At 44.0% G+C, this 17,090-nt stretch overlaps 1 protein-coding gene across 1 annotated transcript; it reads right to left on the bottom strand.

The window, feature by feature from the left end:
- Positions 1-14,864: 14,864 nt before the first annotated feature.
- On the bottom strand, positions 14,865-15,782 carry msc (musculin (activated B-cell factor-1); the record flags this gene model as incomplete). Its single annotated transcript, XM_084565916.1, has 2 exons — positions 14,865-15,246; positions 15,360-15,782. The coding sequence occupies 2 exons, from the start codon at positions 15,780-15,782 to the stop codon at positions 15,169-15,171; spliced, it is 501 nt and encodes a 166-aa protein (XP_084422042.1). The 3' UTR covers positions 14,865-15,168.
- Between the last annotated feature and the right edge of the window lie 1,308 nt (positions 15,783-17,090).

The raw sequence follows: 17,090 nt of genomic DNA, 5'->3' as shown, positions 1-17,090 counted from the left end.
TAAGTGGAGACCCGCACCAAACAATGGCTTTTCTATTGCAAGTGTGGGTAATCGTCTTGTGGAAGGAGGCACTGTGTTTTGGCAAATTGTACCATATTCATCTGGCTATAGGCATTCCCTTTCCTGCTCTCTCCTCGGGTTTCCTCCTCCCAATCACAGTGCAGGGCCCTTATCGTGCTGCCCGCTCTCAATGGGCAGGGCCGACGCTAAGATTTCAGTTGCTGGCCGGCCTCGCCGAGGGAACAGGTGTCCCCTCTGTCTGGCTGTGGTCGGGGTCCTGCCGTGGAAGCATGGGAAAGGGCAGCCACCGCAGAGGTTCTACCCCAGCGGACAGGTAACAGTGCGCCTTTCAACTCGGCCTGAATTCAGCTAAATTGGCATCCTTTTAGGAACTCCGGGAAGCAGTTGGGAGGAGAAAATAAAGAGCGGAAATTCGCCCAACGATTCCCAGTTGATTCAAGCAGTATGGTGTTCTCACAATGGGAAAGGAGAGAAACTATTTTGATGTGTAAATGAGATAAGGAAAAAAAAAGAGTGGGACTTGGCCGGGATTGCTTTACTTTGTTGCACACTTTAACAGACCAGACCCGCGCAGCCATTGAAATAAATCATTTTATTTCTTGCTGGATCTGATGAGGGTGGACACTTTTTTAGAGACGAACAATCTGCGTTTTAAAAGAGGGTGTCACTTTCGGAGGACAGACCCTTTCTTTTTAGTCAGCCGTGAGACAAGAGGGATTTTAGGCCTTGTGGTGAGCGGTTCATTGTGAAGCGAGATCAAAAGAGCAGCAGTGTCAGGCCTGGAGCACCCAGCTCATCAGTGTGACCTGTGATCAATGGCGCAGGTGTGGAGCAGAACATCGGGGCAGGTAAATATCTCAGAGGCTAACACCTTTGGCCACTCATTAGGTGCACATCCATCTGAACTATAACCTGTAGGGCTGTTGTAAACGTTAAGCCTTAAGAGTCTTAGCTCTAAGGAGTCTAGGGAAAAAAGGTAATGACTCTTTTTCGTGCTGCCACAGTTATTAATGTTTACTCTCTCTGACAGCACAGCCGCCCTCCATTCATAAATGCGGCCTAACATAAACATCTAAATCATCAAAGTCAGCCGTAGCCTCGAGGAAGCTTTAGGGTCGAAGGAACAAAGACATTTGCAAATGTCATCTGACGACCTCTGCGCTCAAATGCTGCGTGCTAGCTGCGGAGTGATAATATATCGATGGGAATGCCATTAAAAACAGTTTCCAGCTCCTCCTGGATTCATTTGCGCTGACCCAGAATGCAGTATTTTCTTAACACAAGCAGCAGGCCGCTTTGATGTTATCTCCCTATCCAAACAGTGGAGGGCCGGCTGCCCCCACCCCGCCTGTGGCAGCGGAGGACGGCGTCGATTAATCACAGTGAGGCCTTGCGAGAGCGCGCTCATAAATCGCCCCGCCGCTCCTTAAACAGGAGAGTCCCAGGGCGCAGCGCCGTCATTTATCAACACTCTCCCCTCCGGATGAGGAGTAAATAAAACTCTGAATATGTAACGGTGGGGAAAAGGAGAGGTGGGGAGGGGTACCTTGGGATGTTGAGCATATCCAGTGGTGTAATGGTAAATAAAGAAATGCCTAAACTCTGACCTCCAAGCAGTCGTCAATTTATTTAGTTTATTTATTGAATATTTTCTCATACTTCCAGGTGACTTACGTGGACTATACAGTACCACATTAAAATGAATAAATAGTAAACTGATGTGATTAAAGTGACAAATGTAATAATCATTTGAATGTGCCTCTTTTAATGACTTTCCAGGGTCTACTTTAGTGCATTTCATCATCTCTTGGGCTCATTTAAAGCATCTTTGCATGTGATATTTTACCCAACTCCATAAAAACCCATGCTGGAATGCAGAGCTGAAATGAACATTTGATCCATCCAGCAGTCGATTGAAAATTAACTGGCAATAAACTCCAAGTCTCAGCTTCAAGCAAGAACGCCAAACATTCACTCATTCAAGCTTTCAGCTTTTGCCACGACAAAAAAAAAGTGATATTTTACAATTACCTGACATATAAATATATTAATTCAGACTAGATGAGCCAGCGATTTCTTAAAGCGTATTTTGAATTTCTTTTGTATCTACAGCAGCCTTTTTCGCATCGGATGGGTTTTTATTCCGCCCTGTGATGTGAAGAACCAAATGATTGCCTTAGCTGAATAATGTTTCCCTCAAGTGGAGGTGAACAAAAATGCACTGGTCTGCTTAAGTACATTAGAGTAGGAGCGTCTGGTGCTGTGTTACTTTAGTGTCCAACTTTATACGGTATTGACAATCATTTAGAAAGTCTATGAGTCAATTTTTATGCTCATTTCATTACAGAGAAAACGGTAAACGTACACAGTACGCAGAAGTCAGGCAGTTCTGCAACTGCAGTCCTTGCAGAGCTGTATTGAGCTGTGTGGTGCAAGACACAAACAACTGATAAACATACTCATATATTCTATATTTAAAACATTCATTCTCTTATTTAAATGTTAAAACTTGTGAATCACAAAAGCAACCTCCCACTTTGGACCTGTTACAATGCCAACAAGCAGGCAGGAAGACGGAGGAAACATTTTCCCAGGATTTTTGTTTTTGTTTGGGAACGGTTGTAGACATCCCTCCTTGTGTCCAAGGAAACACTGGGAGTCCTGTGAGAGTCTGGGAAGAAGCAGCAGCGGCAGAAAAGTACTATCTCCATCATCGGTGCTCCCCGGGCCTGTCCTCACACTGGCAACCCCACAAAGCCTGCCCGGAGACAGATGACAGGGCCACAAAGACAACACAGGTGGCTGGCCGCAGACCACCTGGAGCAGAAAAGCCGAGCCACACTAAGGATCTGGTCGACACCGTAGAAAAGAGGGATTGGAAATAAGGGGGAAATGGAGGGGGGAAATTATTGGGGGGGTCATTGGGGTAGATCAAGTGAAGGATAAAAAGACACAGAAAAACAAAGGAAAGGTACCGATTGAGGCAAAAGGACCAGGAAGAATTGGCAGCTGACAGTTTAACTTATTAGCTATTCTTATTTAAAATATATTTTGGGAAATACATTTCCCATTAGTGTTCAATACGGGAAATAAAGCTGCTGGTTAGCTTAGCTCAGCAAAAAGAGCGCAGGCAGATAAGCAGATACGTGTAGCAGTGTCTCAGTGTAATCTGCATGCTAACTCATCTAAAGCTCACTTATTATCACATTTTTTGTTGAATCTATGTAAAAATCAAAGTCTCAACTTGATATTTTGCAGTTTCATGGAAAGGTTTCACAGTTTCCAGTTGCTTTTACACAACTGAAGAGTAAAACAATTGTTTGTGAGGCTGGTTGGAGGATTCAAGGAAACATAAACTTTGGACTTTGGCCAAAAGTAGCCTTTTTCTTCTCTTTCCGGTCTTTGTGCCATGCTAAGCTAACCAGTAGCTGGATGTAAGAACAATATCAAGCCTCGTTCAGCAATAATATGTGCTTTTCCCCAAAATATTTTTTAGCTTTCACAGATGATGACAGTAAAAAGTAAATCGAAGTTTAAAATTTATAATGGTAATGGGATAGTTTGGGAATCTTCTCATGATAAAGTAGCATTACATTTCTAAAACCAAAAGTCAATAATGATCCTGTGATATAAAATATACATTTCCTGCAAGTCTTCATCTTCTTCCAAGCTGTTACTCATCATGATGGATAAGCTCATCAAAGCCAACCCTACATCTATCACATCTATCACGGCCTCGGCGAAGGACTCGTCTCAAATGTCACAATAAGGCAGCTTACATCAAATTTGACCCCTTCCTCCAGTTTCTTTTAACAATACCGTTTAATAACGATATGGTCCGTCACGCCCCATAGTGCGATTACATGCCCTCCTTTCAAGAGGTTTTCTCCTAACCAAGATGAATCTCTGTTCAGGACTAACGTCCGTGCGCACCTTTGAACTGGGGCCGACGCTTCGGTGCCATGACCTCCATCTATTCCCCTCAGAGGGCGCGGTGAACTTTTATCCAGACAGCACAATCCCCTGGATCAAATTCTTTGGCGCGATGGAGAATTTCTGGAGCCACCAGGCCTTTAAAGCAAAGGTGGACTTCCAGAGAGGTAAAGTGGGACTTCATAGACTTTTCAGAACTTGGATCAAGTTTTTTCTGCGCTGGGCATGACCTGTGGTGAGTCTTTTACAGAGTAGGCAGAAGGCGAAAGGAGGAGAGCATATAAAAATAAGTGGAGCAGGGCTGATTAGAAACACAGAAGAAGAGGCTATTGTTGGTATTTTAAAACAGTGGTAATAACTTGACCTTACCTGCTGTGGGAGGAGCAGTGGAATGTCATTATGATCTGCACTGAGAGGCACAAAGTTTGTATTGTGCAATACTTCGTATAATAATGCATTCCTTTTCCACTTGTAGCTCAACTTCTGTACATTTTCACCCCAAATTTTGCACCTCATCCCCACACTTTCTTCTTTTCACGTCCTAGTTTCACCTCATCAGTGGCGCGTCCTTGTGTGCAGCCTCTCGCGTATCTGCGCGCCTTACATCTGCCTCCTTGGTGGGAGCCCTTCACCTCCAGCGCGAGGCCTGCAAGCCTCCTCAGCAGCTGTCACGAAAACCAAACAGACACACTTAATTGGTGTTCCAGACTCGAGGAAACTGGACTAAAATATTTGCATAATTTCACAGAGGACGGAGGAAATTGTTAAAACATGTGAGCCAAGGCCGCGGTTGCTGTAACCCTACGCCCCCCCCTCCCCCTCCCCCTCGCCCGCCCCCTCTTGGCTCTTGGGTGCCACCCAGCGCCAACGGTGCCAGGAGGGAACGGAGAGGGGGGAAAGAGGGGTTGTCAGGGGTGAGGGGAGGGCAGTCGAGGAAAGAGAGGAGAGGAGTGAAAAGGTCATTGGAGCTGATCCTATCAGAGTGTCTCACCTTCTCGCGCCGCTCGGAGCCAGAGAAGACCTGACACAGGCAGAGCTGAACCTGCAGTGTCATGTGAACACAACACTGGGGGGTTCCTGTTAGGGCAAACAACACTTTTTTTTCTAAAACGTTTCTATTGCTGATATGCTATGCATGGGCATTTCTGCATTCTACACTCATACAGAAATAATTAGTGGGTTTTTTTTTATGCAAATAAATCAATGAACTCCTTATTATCAGTTCTCTGTGTGCTCACAGCGTAATAGATGATTTTACCTATCTGTCTAAATTAACCTTTAAGCTTTGTTTTCTTTCTCAAAAAGGTTTCAGCACATTATATTTCTGCACATTACTCAGACGCAACAAGCATCAGAGACAATGATACTCATTGTGGGGAGTTCTGAAATAACATTTGTGCATTCGTATGCCTAGAGTACGCTTCTAACTTTCCCAGTTATAATGTAGATTTATACACTGTATATATTAGCGACCCTCTAATTACAGTGGACCGTGCAGTGCCAGATAAGATCCAAACCAGCACAGTGGCGGGAAGGCAGATTTAATTAAAGAGCTGGAAAACTCCATGAATGGATCATTCAGTTTGGCACAGAAAAAAAAGAGCGATAGAGCTGAATGAGTGTGACTCAGTGAGGTCATACTGTATTTTGAAGTTCAACAGTGGCGCTGACGACTTCGCAGAGATTTTAGGTAGAATGCATTTGCATTGTTGTTTGTGTGAATGAACAAGATGTGCCTTTGCTCTTTCAGCGCCCTGCTCGTAAATCAACATATGACCCATACTAATTCCGACAGATTACTTTTACGAAGTTTTGCCTCAGACCCTGTCCTCCTCCGTCCTGGTTCCCACATAGCGAGACAGAGTGGTGGGCGTTCAACAGTTACAGCTGAGGCAGCGCAGGGTAATTAAACTAGTCTGGGCCATGTGGAAAAGACATAGAGCTTTAAATGCCCTCGCTGGAGATAACATGAGCGCCACGCAGATAGATCACATGGGAGAACCCCCGTTTACTGGCGATGCCAGCTGCACTGAGACACCGCGGCGAGCTTTGTCACCTTGTAAACGAAGGAGAAGAGACGGGGCAGTGCGAGGGAGTCGGACGAGTGGAGCTGCTGCAGCGTGCCTTTTTGTTGCTCACCAGAGGCAAAGGGAGCGGAGAGGGGAACACGGGGTCTGAAATTGCAGGGTGCTTAATAAAAATGTGGAGGAGGCAAGTATGAGACGCATGAAGTAGCTCAAACAAGCATCAGGTGTCTCTGGGATTTCAAAGGAAATTTCATGCTGCAAAAGTGTATTTTATGGCTCTCAGCTAAGAGAGATTGTGAAATCTAAGCCTGTGATTGTTGACATTAGATATTATTTTGTCCTTTTTTTTCTCTTTGCAACATTGATGTGAGGGAAACGGCTGATTAGAAATTCACCAGCTCTGCAAGTAATTATTCTAAAACCAACTCCTTATTACTGCGGTGTGATTAGATCTAATCAAGTGGAGATAAAGTGAGTAAACAGTTCATTAAACAGCCGCTCCTTATGAATACAACATAATTATTAAATGATTATGGTGATTACACGCCCACCAGGGTTTGTGGCGTGTCTTCATTATCACGCGGATTAATCAACGCCGCGGGCCCGAGGCAGCCGGCTTCTGCAATATTCTAACATGCAGAATGAGGTCAAAAACCCGCTGTCTCCGCAAAATATCATTTAGAAAGGAAATACTGCAGGACACAGAGCCAAACACAACTCTTATTTTAGGATAAAAGCATGTACTACTGTATGTTCTATTTAGATTGCATACATTAATATTCCCCAACTGCATCCAGAGTTTTGATGTATAAAACAGAGAACTGCAATATGGCAAAAAGTTCAGCGTCTTGCAATGCTCTTCCTCTCCATAACAATGTATAAACAACTGCAGAACAGTTTCCCTCACATTAGTTGTGTCTCCATTATAGAGCGCAAATTAATCAGTGTCACGGGCCCAGAATGTGGGAGAAAGATGATGGATGAAAAATGTCTGCACGGCGACCATGTGATGCGGAGAGAGGACGGCAGAAAGCCGAGACAGAGTGCGTGTGAGCATCTGGGATGTGGCGGTAGACGAGGAGGAGGAGAAGGGAGCGCGCGCGTCTTCCTCGCGAAACGGACGGACAGACAGACAGACAGCGAGAGAACATGAGCTCCCCGCGAGTGTGCACGCGTGAGCATGTCTTTCTGTGACGACAGAACAAACGGCCTCCTCTGTCATGCATGGCCTTGAGAAGCCTCTGTGGATTTAGGGCTCCATCAGCCCTGGGGGGGTGGGGGCCCTCTGGCCGTCCTTGAAGCTGCCTGTTTGTCTCTTTCCACACCGCCGACTAGCCAAACAGCAGGATCCTCCACCTCTCCCACGGGTCAGGTCCCCTCTCAACCCCCGGCAAGCTTTGATCTGACCGACAGAAGAAGGGGGTCTGGGGGGGCTTTGGGAACTCTAAGCTCCCTGTATGTGTGTGATGAGGCAGCAGACTGAAAGCCAGGGGGATGGTTGGGGTCAGGTGGGGTCAAAGGCCGGTGTCCATCTCGACTGTCCTCCTGTTTGTTGGCTCCCGCACAAACAGACACACCCACACAAGTATATACTGTATAGTTTAAAGCTGAATACTTCTACAACTGGATACAACATCTAATGATTATTTGAATAGGAAAAGATGTCACACATGGTGAAAACCCCAGAGAAAATAGGACCTGACTGCTGCTTCTAAAAGCATTTTTAGCTTCTTTCAGCTCACTGTTTTGGTTTTCCAGCCCTTGATTGTGCTGAGAATATAAAATTCACCACAGAGGTAGTTGTTGTAAACCAGCTAAAAACCCTTCTGTAAGGTACCTATCCATCATCAAACAACAAGCAGACAAAGTTTGTGAAAAAGTTCGAAATGTGTACCTGGCCATGGGGTGTGGTGTTTTTAATTTAGAAATCTTGGGATTTAAGAATTAGGTTACGTGCAGTGTCCATGCTTATGTTAACCTCAATCATGCCACATTGCTAAAAGACAAAAAAGACAAAAAAAGGAGGCCAGTCTTTTGTCTTTTTTACCACAGCCCGACTGTTCACCTGTGCGAGCGGCTGCACATCTTGCACGAAGAGCGGGCTCGCCTGTTGATCTCCGCTTGCGCCCCGCGTCTCCACACCTTTTCCCCACGGGCAGCCTCTCTGACCACCGCACAGCTATCAGTCCTCCACTCACTCCTACCCAGGACAGCCCCCTTTTGAAGGCTGAGTAATTAACGTGCCATCTGATACACCATCCGGCCATAGAGGCTCTCTAGGGGGACACACACAGACGCATTCGCACAAACACACGTACCCCGCAAACACACACACACAGGCTTCCGTGCACGCTTCCAAGCTTACATGCACAGGTAATCCATCACGCAGTGTTAACTGGCCAAGTGTCGCTGTCAGCTGCGTCTTATGTATGATGGTGACCCTAGGGTTAGCCCAAAGAGACCATCATGCGCCGTAATGACAATCCCCACTCCAGCAATTTGGATGTATCATAAAACTGCTCCTAGACACATGATGGAAGGTCTCCAACAATATGAAAAGTGTGATTACAGGGAAGTGAGTCAGACTGGCCCATCCTTAATTTGAGACTACTTTTTCTGGAAATGTCTATATTTATTAAAACTGAAAGGATGTATTAAGGCTAAACGAAGAAATTAAATATTTAGACAGTACCTAAATTCTTTGTTAACTCAAATTAAGACTACAAGAATTACAACATCTTAAAACGTCTAAAACAATTCATACAAATACCACACAATCCCGTGACTTACTTCACTCTTTCCTCATCTTTTGCTGCACCTGTGCAAACCAAGCCGTCCACAGAGGCAATAAACAAGAAAAAAAAAAAAAATCTCAATAAATTTCCCCCTTCCACCGGGATTTTCTTTTTAGAACGTCACGTTCGGCGCGATGACCGTGAAATCCCTTTGATTTCTGGTGTGGTCATGAAAAGTTCAAGCCTCTTAGAAGAAAAGGTTGGATTTGGGATTTAGTTGCGGAGATGTGGCAGTCAAAAGATCCTAGACAGAATCTTTTTTTTTTTTTTTTTTTTTTTCCTTGCAAGGTTAAAGGTGATGCTGGCATGTCAAAATAAGACCGATGCCAGGAAAAGATATCCTTCCTGACATTTATTTGGACCTGTAAAACATTTGGTGGGGGTAATTAATTTGACTATAGAGAAGGACTTCTTTCTTAATTTTAATAAAACCTAATAATATACCTTTTCAGTCATTGTGAATCAACATAAAATCACATATATGTTTGTTTGTTTGTTTCCTTTTAATGTGAGCAATACAGCCACGGGCAACGGTTCAGGAAACACAGCAGAAAAAGGCGAGAGAACAAGAGAAGAAGAATGTGAAGAAAAAGAAAAAAATTCTAATCCATAGTTGCAGGTGTGTTACACTTTTGTTGCCCCAGCAGAAGTTCACAACAGAGCTGATGACAAAGGGTCGGGCCCCATGTAGCCCATTGTGGCACGGGGAACAATACGGAGGCTGTGAATGGCTAATCCCTCTGGACCGCTGACAGGTCGGGCCTTTAAGCAACCTGGGGACTCATTTCTCCACTGGGCAGGGCCGCCGTCTGACAGGGATGGGAAAACCCGGGCCACTTACCGAGCCCTTCGCCCAGAGCGGAGACTGGGAGCCATTGTGAAGGAAAATATTATCTTCATTGTCAGGCTGTGGCCGTCTTTGTAATATCAGAAGACGAGCTCGGGCAGAATGTGCCACCGGAGGGGAAAAGGAATAGCGGTGGGCCCAGCTCAGACTGTGTGAAAGGCATTCAAGCGCGGGTTAAGAGGTTTTTACTCGCAAAACAACTTCTTCTGACCTCTTTATCGGTGACGCCCATGAATCATGGTATTTGTGGCTGTTTATTTGAATTATTAAAATCTTTACTCGTATCTTAAATAATAAAATGATTTTATCTATTTTGCCCATTGTTATGTTATTGTTATTTAAACAATGTTAATAAAAATGCTAAAAATCAAAGAAGAATTCAGTAAAATGTTTTAATGTGGGTTTAGGTTTTTTTCCGCTATAAAGGTTTGGTTTGAGAGTTTTTTTTCTTTAGGCAGAAACCACATGAATCCCCCTACTGTTTATAATATTCCTGTCTGACTGAGCACACTGTCACACACCTTAAATATCCAGAAACTCAGACTCAGTGGGTGAAATATTGCAGTCAGTGTGTACGTAAAACAAGCCCAGCGAAAGAACCTCCTGGTGTAAATCTCTTTGCGACAGACACAGAAAGGTGAGGACGAGATAATAAGCCCAGGAGGCACCGCCCAGTCCTTGTAAACAGGGCCTGGATTGCTCCACATGCCCTGAGAGCAAATACAAATATCTGTTTCTCCTGAGCTCCTATTAGCAGTAAAGCTGGATCCAGGACACCACCCAAGCAGCTCAGCATCTGGCCCCAGTCAGCGTGCAGCAACGCGGGACTGATATATTCACTGGTATTCCTCCTGCCCTGTCGCGCAGTTAGGAAGACAAAGCCGGACGGGGCCGAGAGACGGCCGCGGGGCTTGTTTGTTTCTCCACCTTGCTCTCTCTTCAGCCCTCCTCCTTCACGCATCTCCCCTCCCGTCTTCCCTCCGCTCCCCTTTTTTCATTTTTTTTTCTCTGAGCGCGCCCAGCTCATCCTGCCACAAAGAGCCTCCATTCTCTCCAGAGAGGAGGCTACCAGTCCCGCTCTGTAACCCAATCACCTGTCTAACAGGAGAGTGTGTCATCTCCACAGAGTAACAGGAAGTCTTGTGCACAAGACGGATCGCCTTCTCTCGGCGTCTGTCTCTCTTTCATTCGCACGAAAGAGGACGCAAACACATACGGCGTGCTGCAGGTTCAAATCTATGTTCTCCTGCGTCCCTGGTAGATTTTTTAAGTTGCGGCCTTTTTTTTTAAAACAGCTTAGCTCATCATAGCTGAGCACATGAAATGACAACACTCGTAGTATCGTATATTTTTCATTGTTAATGTCGAAAAAACTAATTAAAAGAACCAAAATGGCAACAAACTGAAAGGATTACCTGCTGCAGCTAAATATAGTTCATTCCTTTATGTCACAGAGCTCCATTACTGTCAGAAGAAATCTACAAAAGACATGGTGACATGTTCCTTCCAATGAAAGAGATACTCAGCACCTTAGTAGTGCAGTTTTAAGATATTTTAAGTCAGTCCCACAGTTCTTCTCCCGGAAACATTAACCAAATCTACTTTTTAAAATAGCTCCCAACAAATTTACTCCTGTTTAGATTACATACGCTAAAACCTAGTAAGTAAATCAAGTATATAAAAATCAAATATATTACGTAGCGCAATCCTTTCTTTAGAAAAGAAAAAAATATATATTTTTTTAATTTCACTGTAACTGTAGCATTCGGAGATTCTGTACATGTGCCTAAAAATGCAGTGACTACAAAAACCACACAATCGCACATATACTATGTGTGTAATCACTGAGAGTGATCTTCGCAAAGATAAACACCTCTTATGATCCCTTGCTGCAGTCCAAGTTCAACTCTGGATCTGTTACAAGTGTCCTTAAACTTCTGGTTCCTGAGGTCAAGGGGAACATTTACGTACGTGTCAGCCAGTGAGGATAGAACTTCACCCATGCTGCGCTACAGTCGCGCTGCACTGCAACAATCAAACTATTATCTTAAATGTCTCTTTCGGGATGACGGTTTTGAGTTCAGGGGTCGGCATTTTCATACCTGGAAAGAATGCATTTTCTAAACAAAGCCGGGACGCAGCACAGGAACTAATCTGCCCGTGGTGAAGTGTATACATTAGAAAAACGTGATTGAAATAGTTTGGGATTTACATATCCCTCTTCTCATTAGTGGTATTGAGTGACTGGATATTGAATAACAAACATGCTGAAAATGGATTTGGATTCCTGCAGGCTGTAAAGGCCTAAAGTTAGCGTTTCTGGGGCAGCTACAAAGGCAGCCTCTCTGAACCCCCGATGTTGGCTTTGGACCTATAGTTCCTTCCTGTTCATGGAAATTCTTCTACAAATGAAAAATGTTTTAGTTGTACCAAAAAAAAAAAAAAAAAGAAAAAAGAAAAAAAAAAAGGCTGGATTGTGCTGAGCTTTGATGGATGCAATTTTATATCAAAGCAACGTGTTCGGCCTGAATTCATTTATCAGCTCAGTTTAAAAAAAAAAAAAAAAAGATGAACATGATATTGATATGAAACAGTATATTTCAATAAACAAATGCACTCTTATACTTAATTTTTCTAACGTGTTTAACTGAAAAAAAAAGGTTGTTGATCAATGTAAAGAAATTTCGTGTTGAGGCTTTTGAGTCCTAAGGAAAGCAGTAAGATTGAGTGTCTGCTGGAGCCATGTGGACCAATGTGAAGATATGCTGACCTCTGCTGGACAGAGAGAGTAATGCCCGCTGAAATTCAACAGATTAGAGGCCCTGCTTTGTAAATGGTTCTCATCTACTACACTTATGTGAGTTCATGGTTAAAGACTTGAAAAGGTAAGGTGAAGGTAAAGTGCTTTATTTGTCATTATACAATATTGTACAACGAAATTGCATGGCGGGATGGAGGGTTAGTCCTGTGGCGCTGCGACCGACTGCGCCACCACTGTGAGTCAACCTTTAAAATACAACTGGAAAATAATTAATGTAAAACAAAAAATAAATATATATATATATATGTATAAACAACAGCAACAAAAAAACAGAGATGCTCAATTACATAAGGACGGTTGAAAATAAGGACATTTCAAATCACATCTACACACTTGGCTTTAATTTTAATTTGCTAAAATTCCAAACTTACTTTGACCGACTCCCCCTGCCCCCTTTTTTATTTTTGTATTAAAAAAATTTCGTGTCTACAAAAATCTATTGGTATTTTAACAGCAAACATTCTGACTTACAATAGGAAAATTATAGATATAACTGGTGTCCCAGTGAGTCCTGACCATGTGACAGACATCCTACAGGGGCAGTTTCTCATCACTCTGCGAGAGTGATGAGAACTTTCTACCAGTTCCAGGGATTAAAAATGATAGTCGATATCTTGAAACAACACAAAACAACTGGATTGGATTGGATTGTAGTGGGATCTGTCTCATTTCATTTGCACCTTTTTTTTCAGTTGTATTTTAAATTACTAAAGGTTAAGGATCAAGCACAGTTTAGAGCAAATGTTATATCGTTCTGCTAAGTGTCTTCAAAATGCATGTGCTTTAAAAAATGCATAGTCTTGCCCTACAATTGTTGAATAAGTGTTAATGTTTTGCAAACAAAAAAAACAATAATTCTTACCCAGAAGTGTATGTAAAGTTAATATTTCAACTTTAGAAAGCAAATTAAACTGCAATAAGTTTTATTTCTCTGCTAAAACTTACATTTTACACTACTCCAAGCGTTGTTAGTGCGAGTGTTTCCTCATGGTTCCTCTCTGTGTTCACGTTCCTCACCACTAGATGCCACTCATGTAATGTTCCAAAGTGCCGGAGCCTAAAAGCAACTTGCTGCAACGGCGCGGTTTCACCTTAGCAGCTGTGTCTTCATTTCATCCAGCCATTGTTATTATAAATTGACACAAGTTGTTTTATCAGTGACAAACAACAGCATCAGTTCCAGAAAACTGAGATCACGTCCCTGCCGGTAAGCCGGTCCCCCAAACATCATCATTTTGTTGACATGCCACGCTTTGATTAATGGCCCCTCATTTTCAGTGAAGTCAAGTCACACATCAGGACAAGTTGCTTTCCCTCTGCGCCGCATTTGAAGCGGAAGGTACGAGAACAGAGGCAGACTGGAGTGTGAGAAGGCAGCTCATTAGCTGTTTGGGTGGAACAGAGTGGCCGGTTTCTCCCAGGAGGGCAGTTCAGAGTTCTGGGAAACTCACCAACACGGCAACAGCTGCAACTCAACATGAAGCTGATGAAAACTTGTCCTCTCCTCTCCTCTCCTCGTCTCTTCCTGCATTTGAACCGTTTTGTCTGTGCGACCCACCAGACTGCCTGGGCCTGGGTCTCAGTCCGTCTATACTCACATCATTTAGGGGGTTCAACCGGATAAAAAAGAGTCTGGATCAAGAGATCACTGTCATCCATTCTGCAGACTAAGTGTGGATGTTTATGAGTGTGTTTGTGCTAGTCTGCATGTCTTTGCTTTTGACTTAGGGCTGGAGCTGACCTTCAGTGTCTCCCTGAACTTTTGATAAATGTTTTAGTTCAGTTTTGACTGAAATCTGAAAAATTACACTCTATGGTGACTCAACATCATCTAATAATATCTGATTTATACTTTTCATGACAGCATAGAAGGATATTTCTTGCATTTAAACGTCCTGATTGGGCGTGTTGTATGAGTGCAGCTTTTGCCCCCGAGCAGGCTTACATATTATCTATGCAGAAAAGTGTGCACGGTGATTACATGACTGAAACATTTCCACATCTTTTCACAAATGCGCCCTTGCATCACGGCACAAACATCCCACGTTTCTAATCTGCTTTTTCGGTGCATGTGGTCGGTGCAGCTGCAGCTCCTTCTGGGCTCATCTGCTGCTGCTGCTGCTGCTGCTGCTGGGTGTCCGCTGACATCCCGTGTGAACTGGCAAAGATTTATGGAGCTGCGTATACCCTGCGTTTTCAAAATCACATGACAGCCTGAGCTTTGGTTTCATTAGAGAAAGTAAAAACACAGTGACACGCCGAGGCGGACGTTAGATAAATTTTTATCTGAGATGCGCACACTCCACGACACACACATAATAAATAGATCTAGAGTACAGAGGCATTCCTGTAATACTGTTAAGTAGCAAAAAAACAAAACAAAAAAAACAATCCACTCTAGAATGAGTACTATTATATACTCGCTGAGCTTTTAAAAAGGTTTATGTATCAAAAATAATCACAACTCTTAATCTGTGCACAGACTGATAGATGACAAGTGTAAATCCATCGTTTTAAAATCAAACCTAAATGAAGAAAAGAAGTTACACAAACGTGACATAATACTGATTTCAGTAAACATGCACACACACACAAAAAACTAAATACTCTGAGTCCAAAGTCATGGTGTAAGACACAGGGGTAGAGGTCACAAAGGTGAGCATGGAGGAAGATGTCTTTCTTATTGTGTTTTTCTTGTACAGCTGGTTCGTGAAGATAGGTGGCCTATGCTGTTGCTCCACAAAGTCTTACAGTGGATGGGATGTCCTCCTCTGATCGCCCTGTCATCATGAACGGCCAAGTCTGTAAAAAGAAAGAAGTTCATTAGCATAAATACACATTCAACATGCGTTTTTAGAAGAGGGCTGACGAGGAGATCCTCCCTAACGCGCCTGTTGGCGAAGTTTGACTCGTACCAGATTGACTGGGTGCGCAAAGGTGTTCTCGAACCGGTCATCCTGCAGAAGCTGCCTGAGGTGGGAAATGTAGCTGGAAGCAAGACGCAGCGTGTCCAGCTTGGACAGCTTGGTGTCCGCTGGAACCCAGGGCAGGCTGGTTTTTAGTCTGGAGAACGCTTTGCTCAGCACCCTCATCCTCGCCCTCTCCCTGGCGTTGGCCGCGTTTCTCTGCGAGTGCCGCGCTTCCCTCTGGTGCGTCTTGGAGAGCCTGCGCGCCTGCTTGATCCTCCCCTCCACGCCGTCGTCTTCCAAGTCCTCGTCCGAATACCGGCTGGGGTCGAAGCAGGTAGTTTTCCTCGCAGCCGTCTCCAAAGGGGCGCTGGTCCTCCTGTGGCACGTCTCGTCCTCCTCAGCATCACTTGCAGCAGAACCAGTGGACATGGCTGATCCACCTGTGCCTTTGGAGGCGGACAGGAGTGGCACTGAAAGTCTCCAAATTGCAAAAAAAAAAAAAAAAAAAAAAATATTTTTCTTTTGTAAGGTTGCAAGTCAGCACAGTGTCAGTTAAATTCCCATCTGGTAACCCTTATCTCACCAAGACTCCCTAAAAGATCAACACTTGCCACAATACCATCTGCATGAGGTAAAGTCAGTTCTCTCTAAAACTGAGACATGCCTACCCCTCTAATTTAAGTGTCCTGGACTTGGCATCTGTACAGAGTTTTTTTTTTTCCCCCTCTGAGCATTTCTCCTCCCCCTTTTCTTCCCAAGCCACCATGACCTCAGTAAGACCACAACTCTGTGTCTTTGTGTAAACTGTTAAAGACTTTAGTTGCTCATCAGTAACTTGATAATTAAGTTAAGCACCGTGAATGAATGGATTCTTATCGGTGTCTCAAGAGTAACGTAGTTACTAAATTATCCTATAGCTCATCTGAGAACTGTTTTTCACCAAAGAGAGGTCATCCTTGTAATGCGGCGTATTACGGGAGAACACAGTTTTCCTGTTAAAGGCACGCTCGGCTCGGTTTGAACATTCAGAAGTGCACATGTAGAAAACATGTCCTCTGGTTTGTTGGTCCCACGGATGTTTTTTTTTTTTTTTTGTAATAGAAATGTCTCTAGGACCTTATCAAAAGTACCTAATCCTTTGCTGGTTTCACAGAGGGATTGGGTTTCCGCAGATGGAACGGCCTTTCACACGCAGCCTGCCTGCACCAGCCCCAGCTGTTATCGGTTCCCATGACATCTGGAGCGTTGGCATGACAAGGGTGTGGCAGAGGCAGGCACCGTCTTCCTTCTCGGAGCACAGCAAGCTTGTCCTTTTTCTCACATTCGTTGAGCGCCCCGAAAAGTTTCCTTACAGCAAAGGGATCAAACGGGCACACTGTGGATTGAGGAGAAGGACTAAATGGGAGAGGTCAGGAAGAGAGTGAGATTGCTCCAGGCCTTAGGAGGAGTTAGGGTCGCAATTTCAAGATATACTTTTGCTTTGATACCTCTCTGCCTGGTTTCAGAGGTAGATAGAGTATTTCAACAGTGAGCTGAGACAGAGTAGCTGTTGTAGTTCGTGAATACTGAAGATATTAGAAGCGTAATGCAAGTCAATCTTTGGAAAACTTTCAAATGGGCCAAGGTGTAGGGGGCGCTATTTCAAATTGTATATGAAAATTCTCAATATTTCCTTAAAAGCACCCCTCCTCTGCTTTCTCCACATATTCCCCGAAAATCCCAGGTCACTGTTAGCTA

This window comes from Chelon labrosus, assembly GCF_963514085.1.
Source record: "Chelon labrosus genome assembly, chromosome: 18".
NCBI lineage: Eukaryota > Metazoa > Chordata > Actinopteri > Mugiliformes > Mugilidae > Chelon > Chelon labrosus.
Note: the sequence above shows the minus strand (reverse complement) of the source record. Positions and strands in the feature narration are given on the sequence as shown.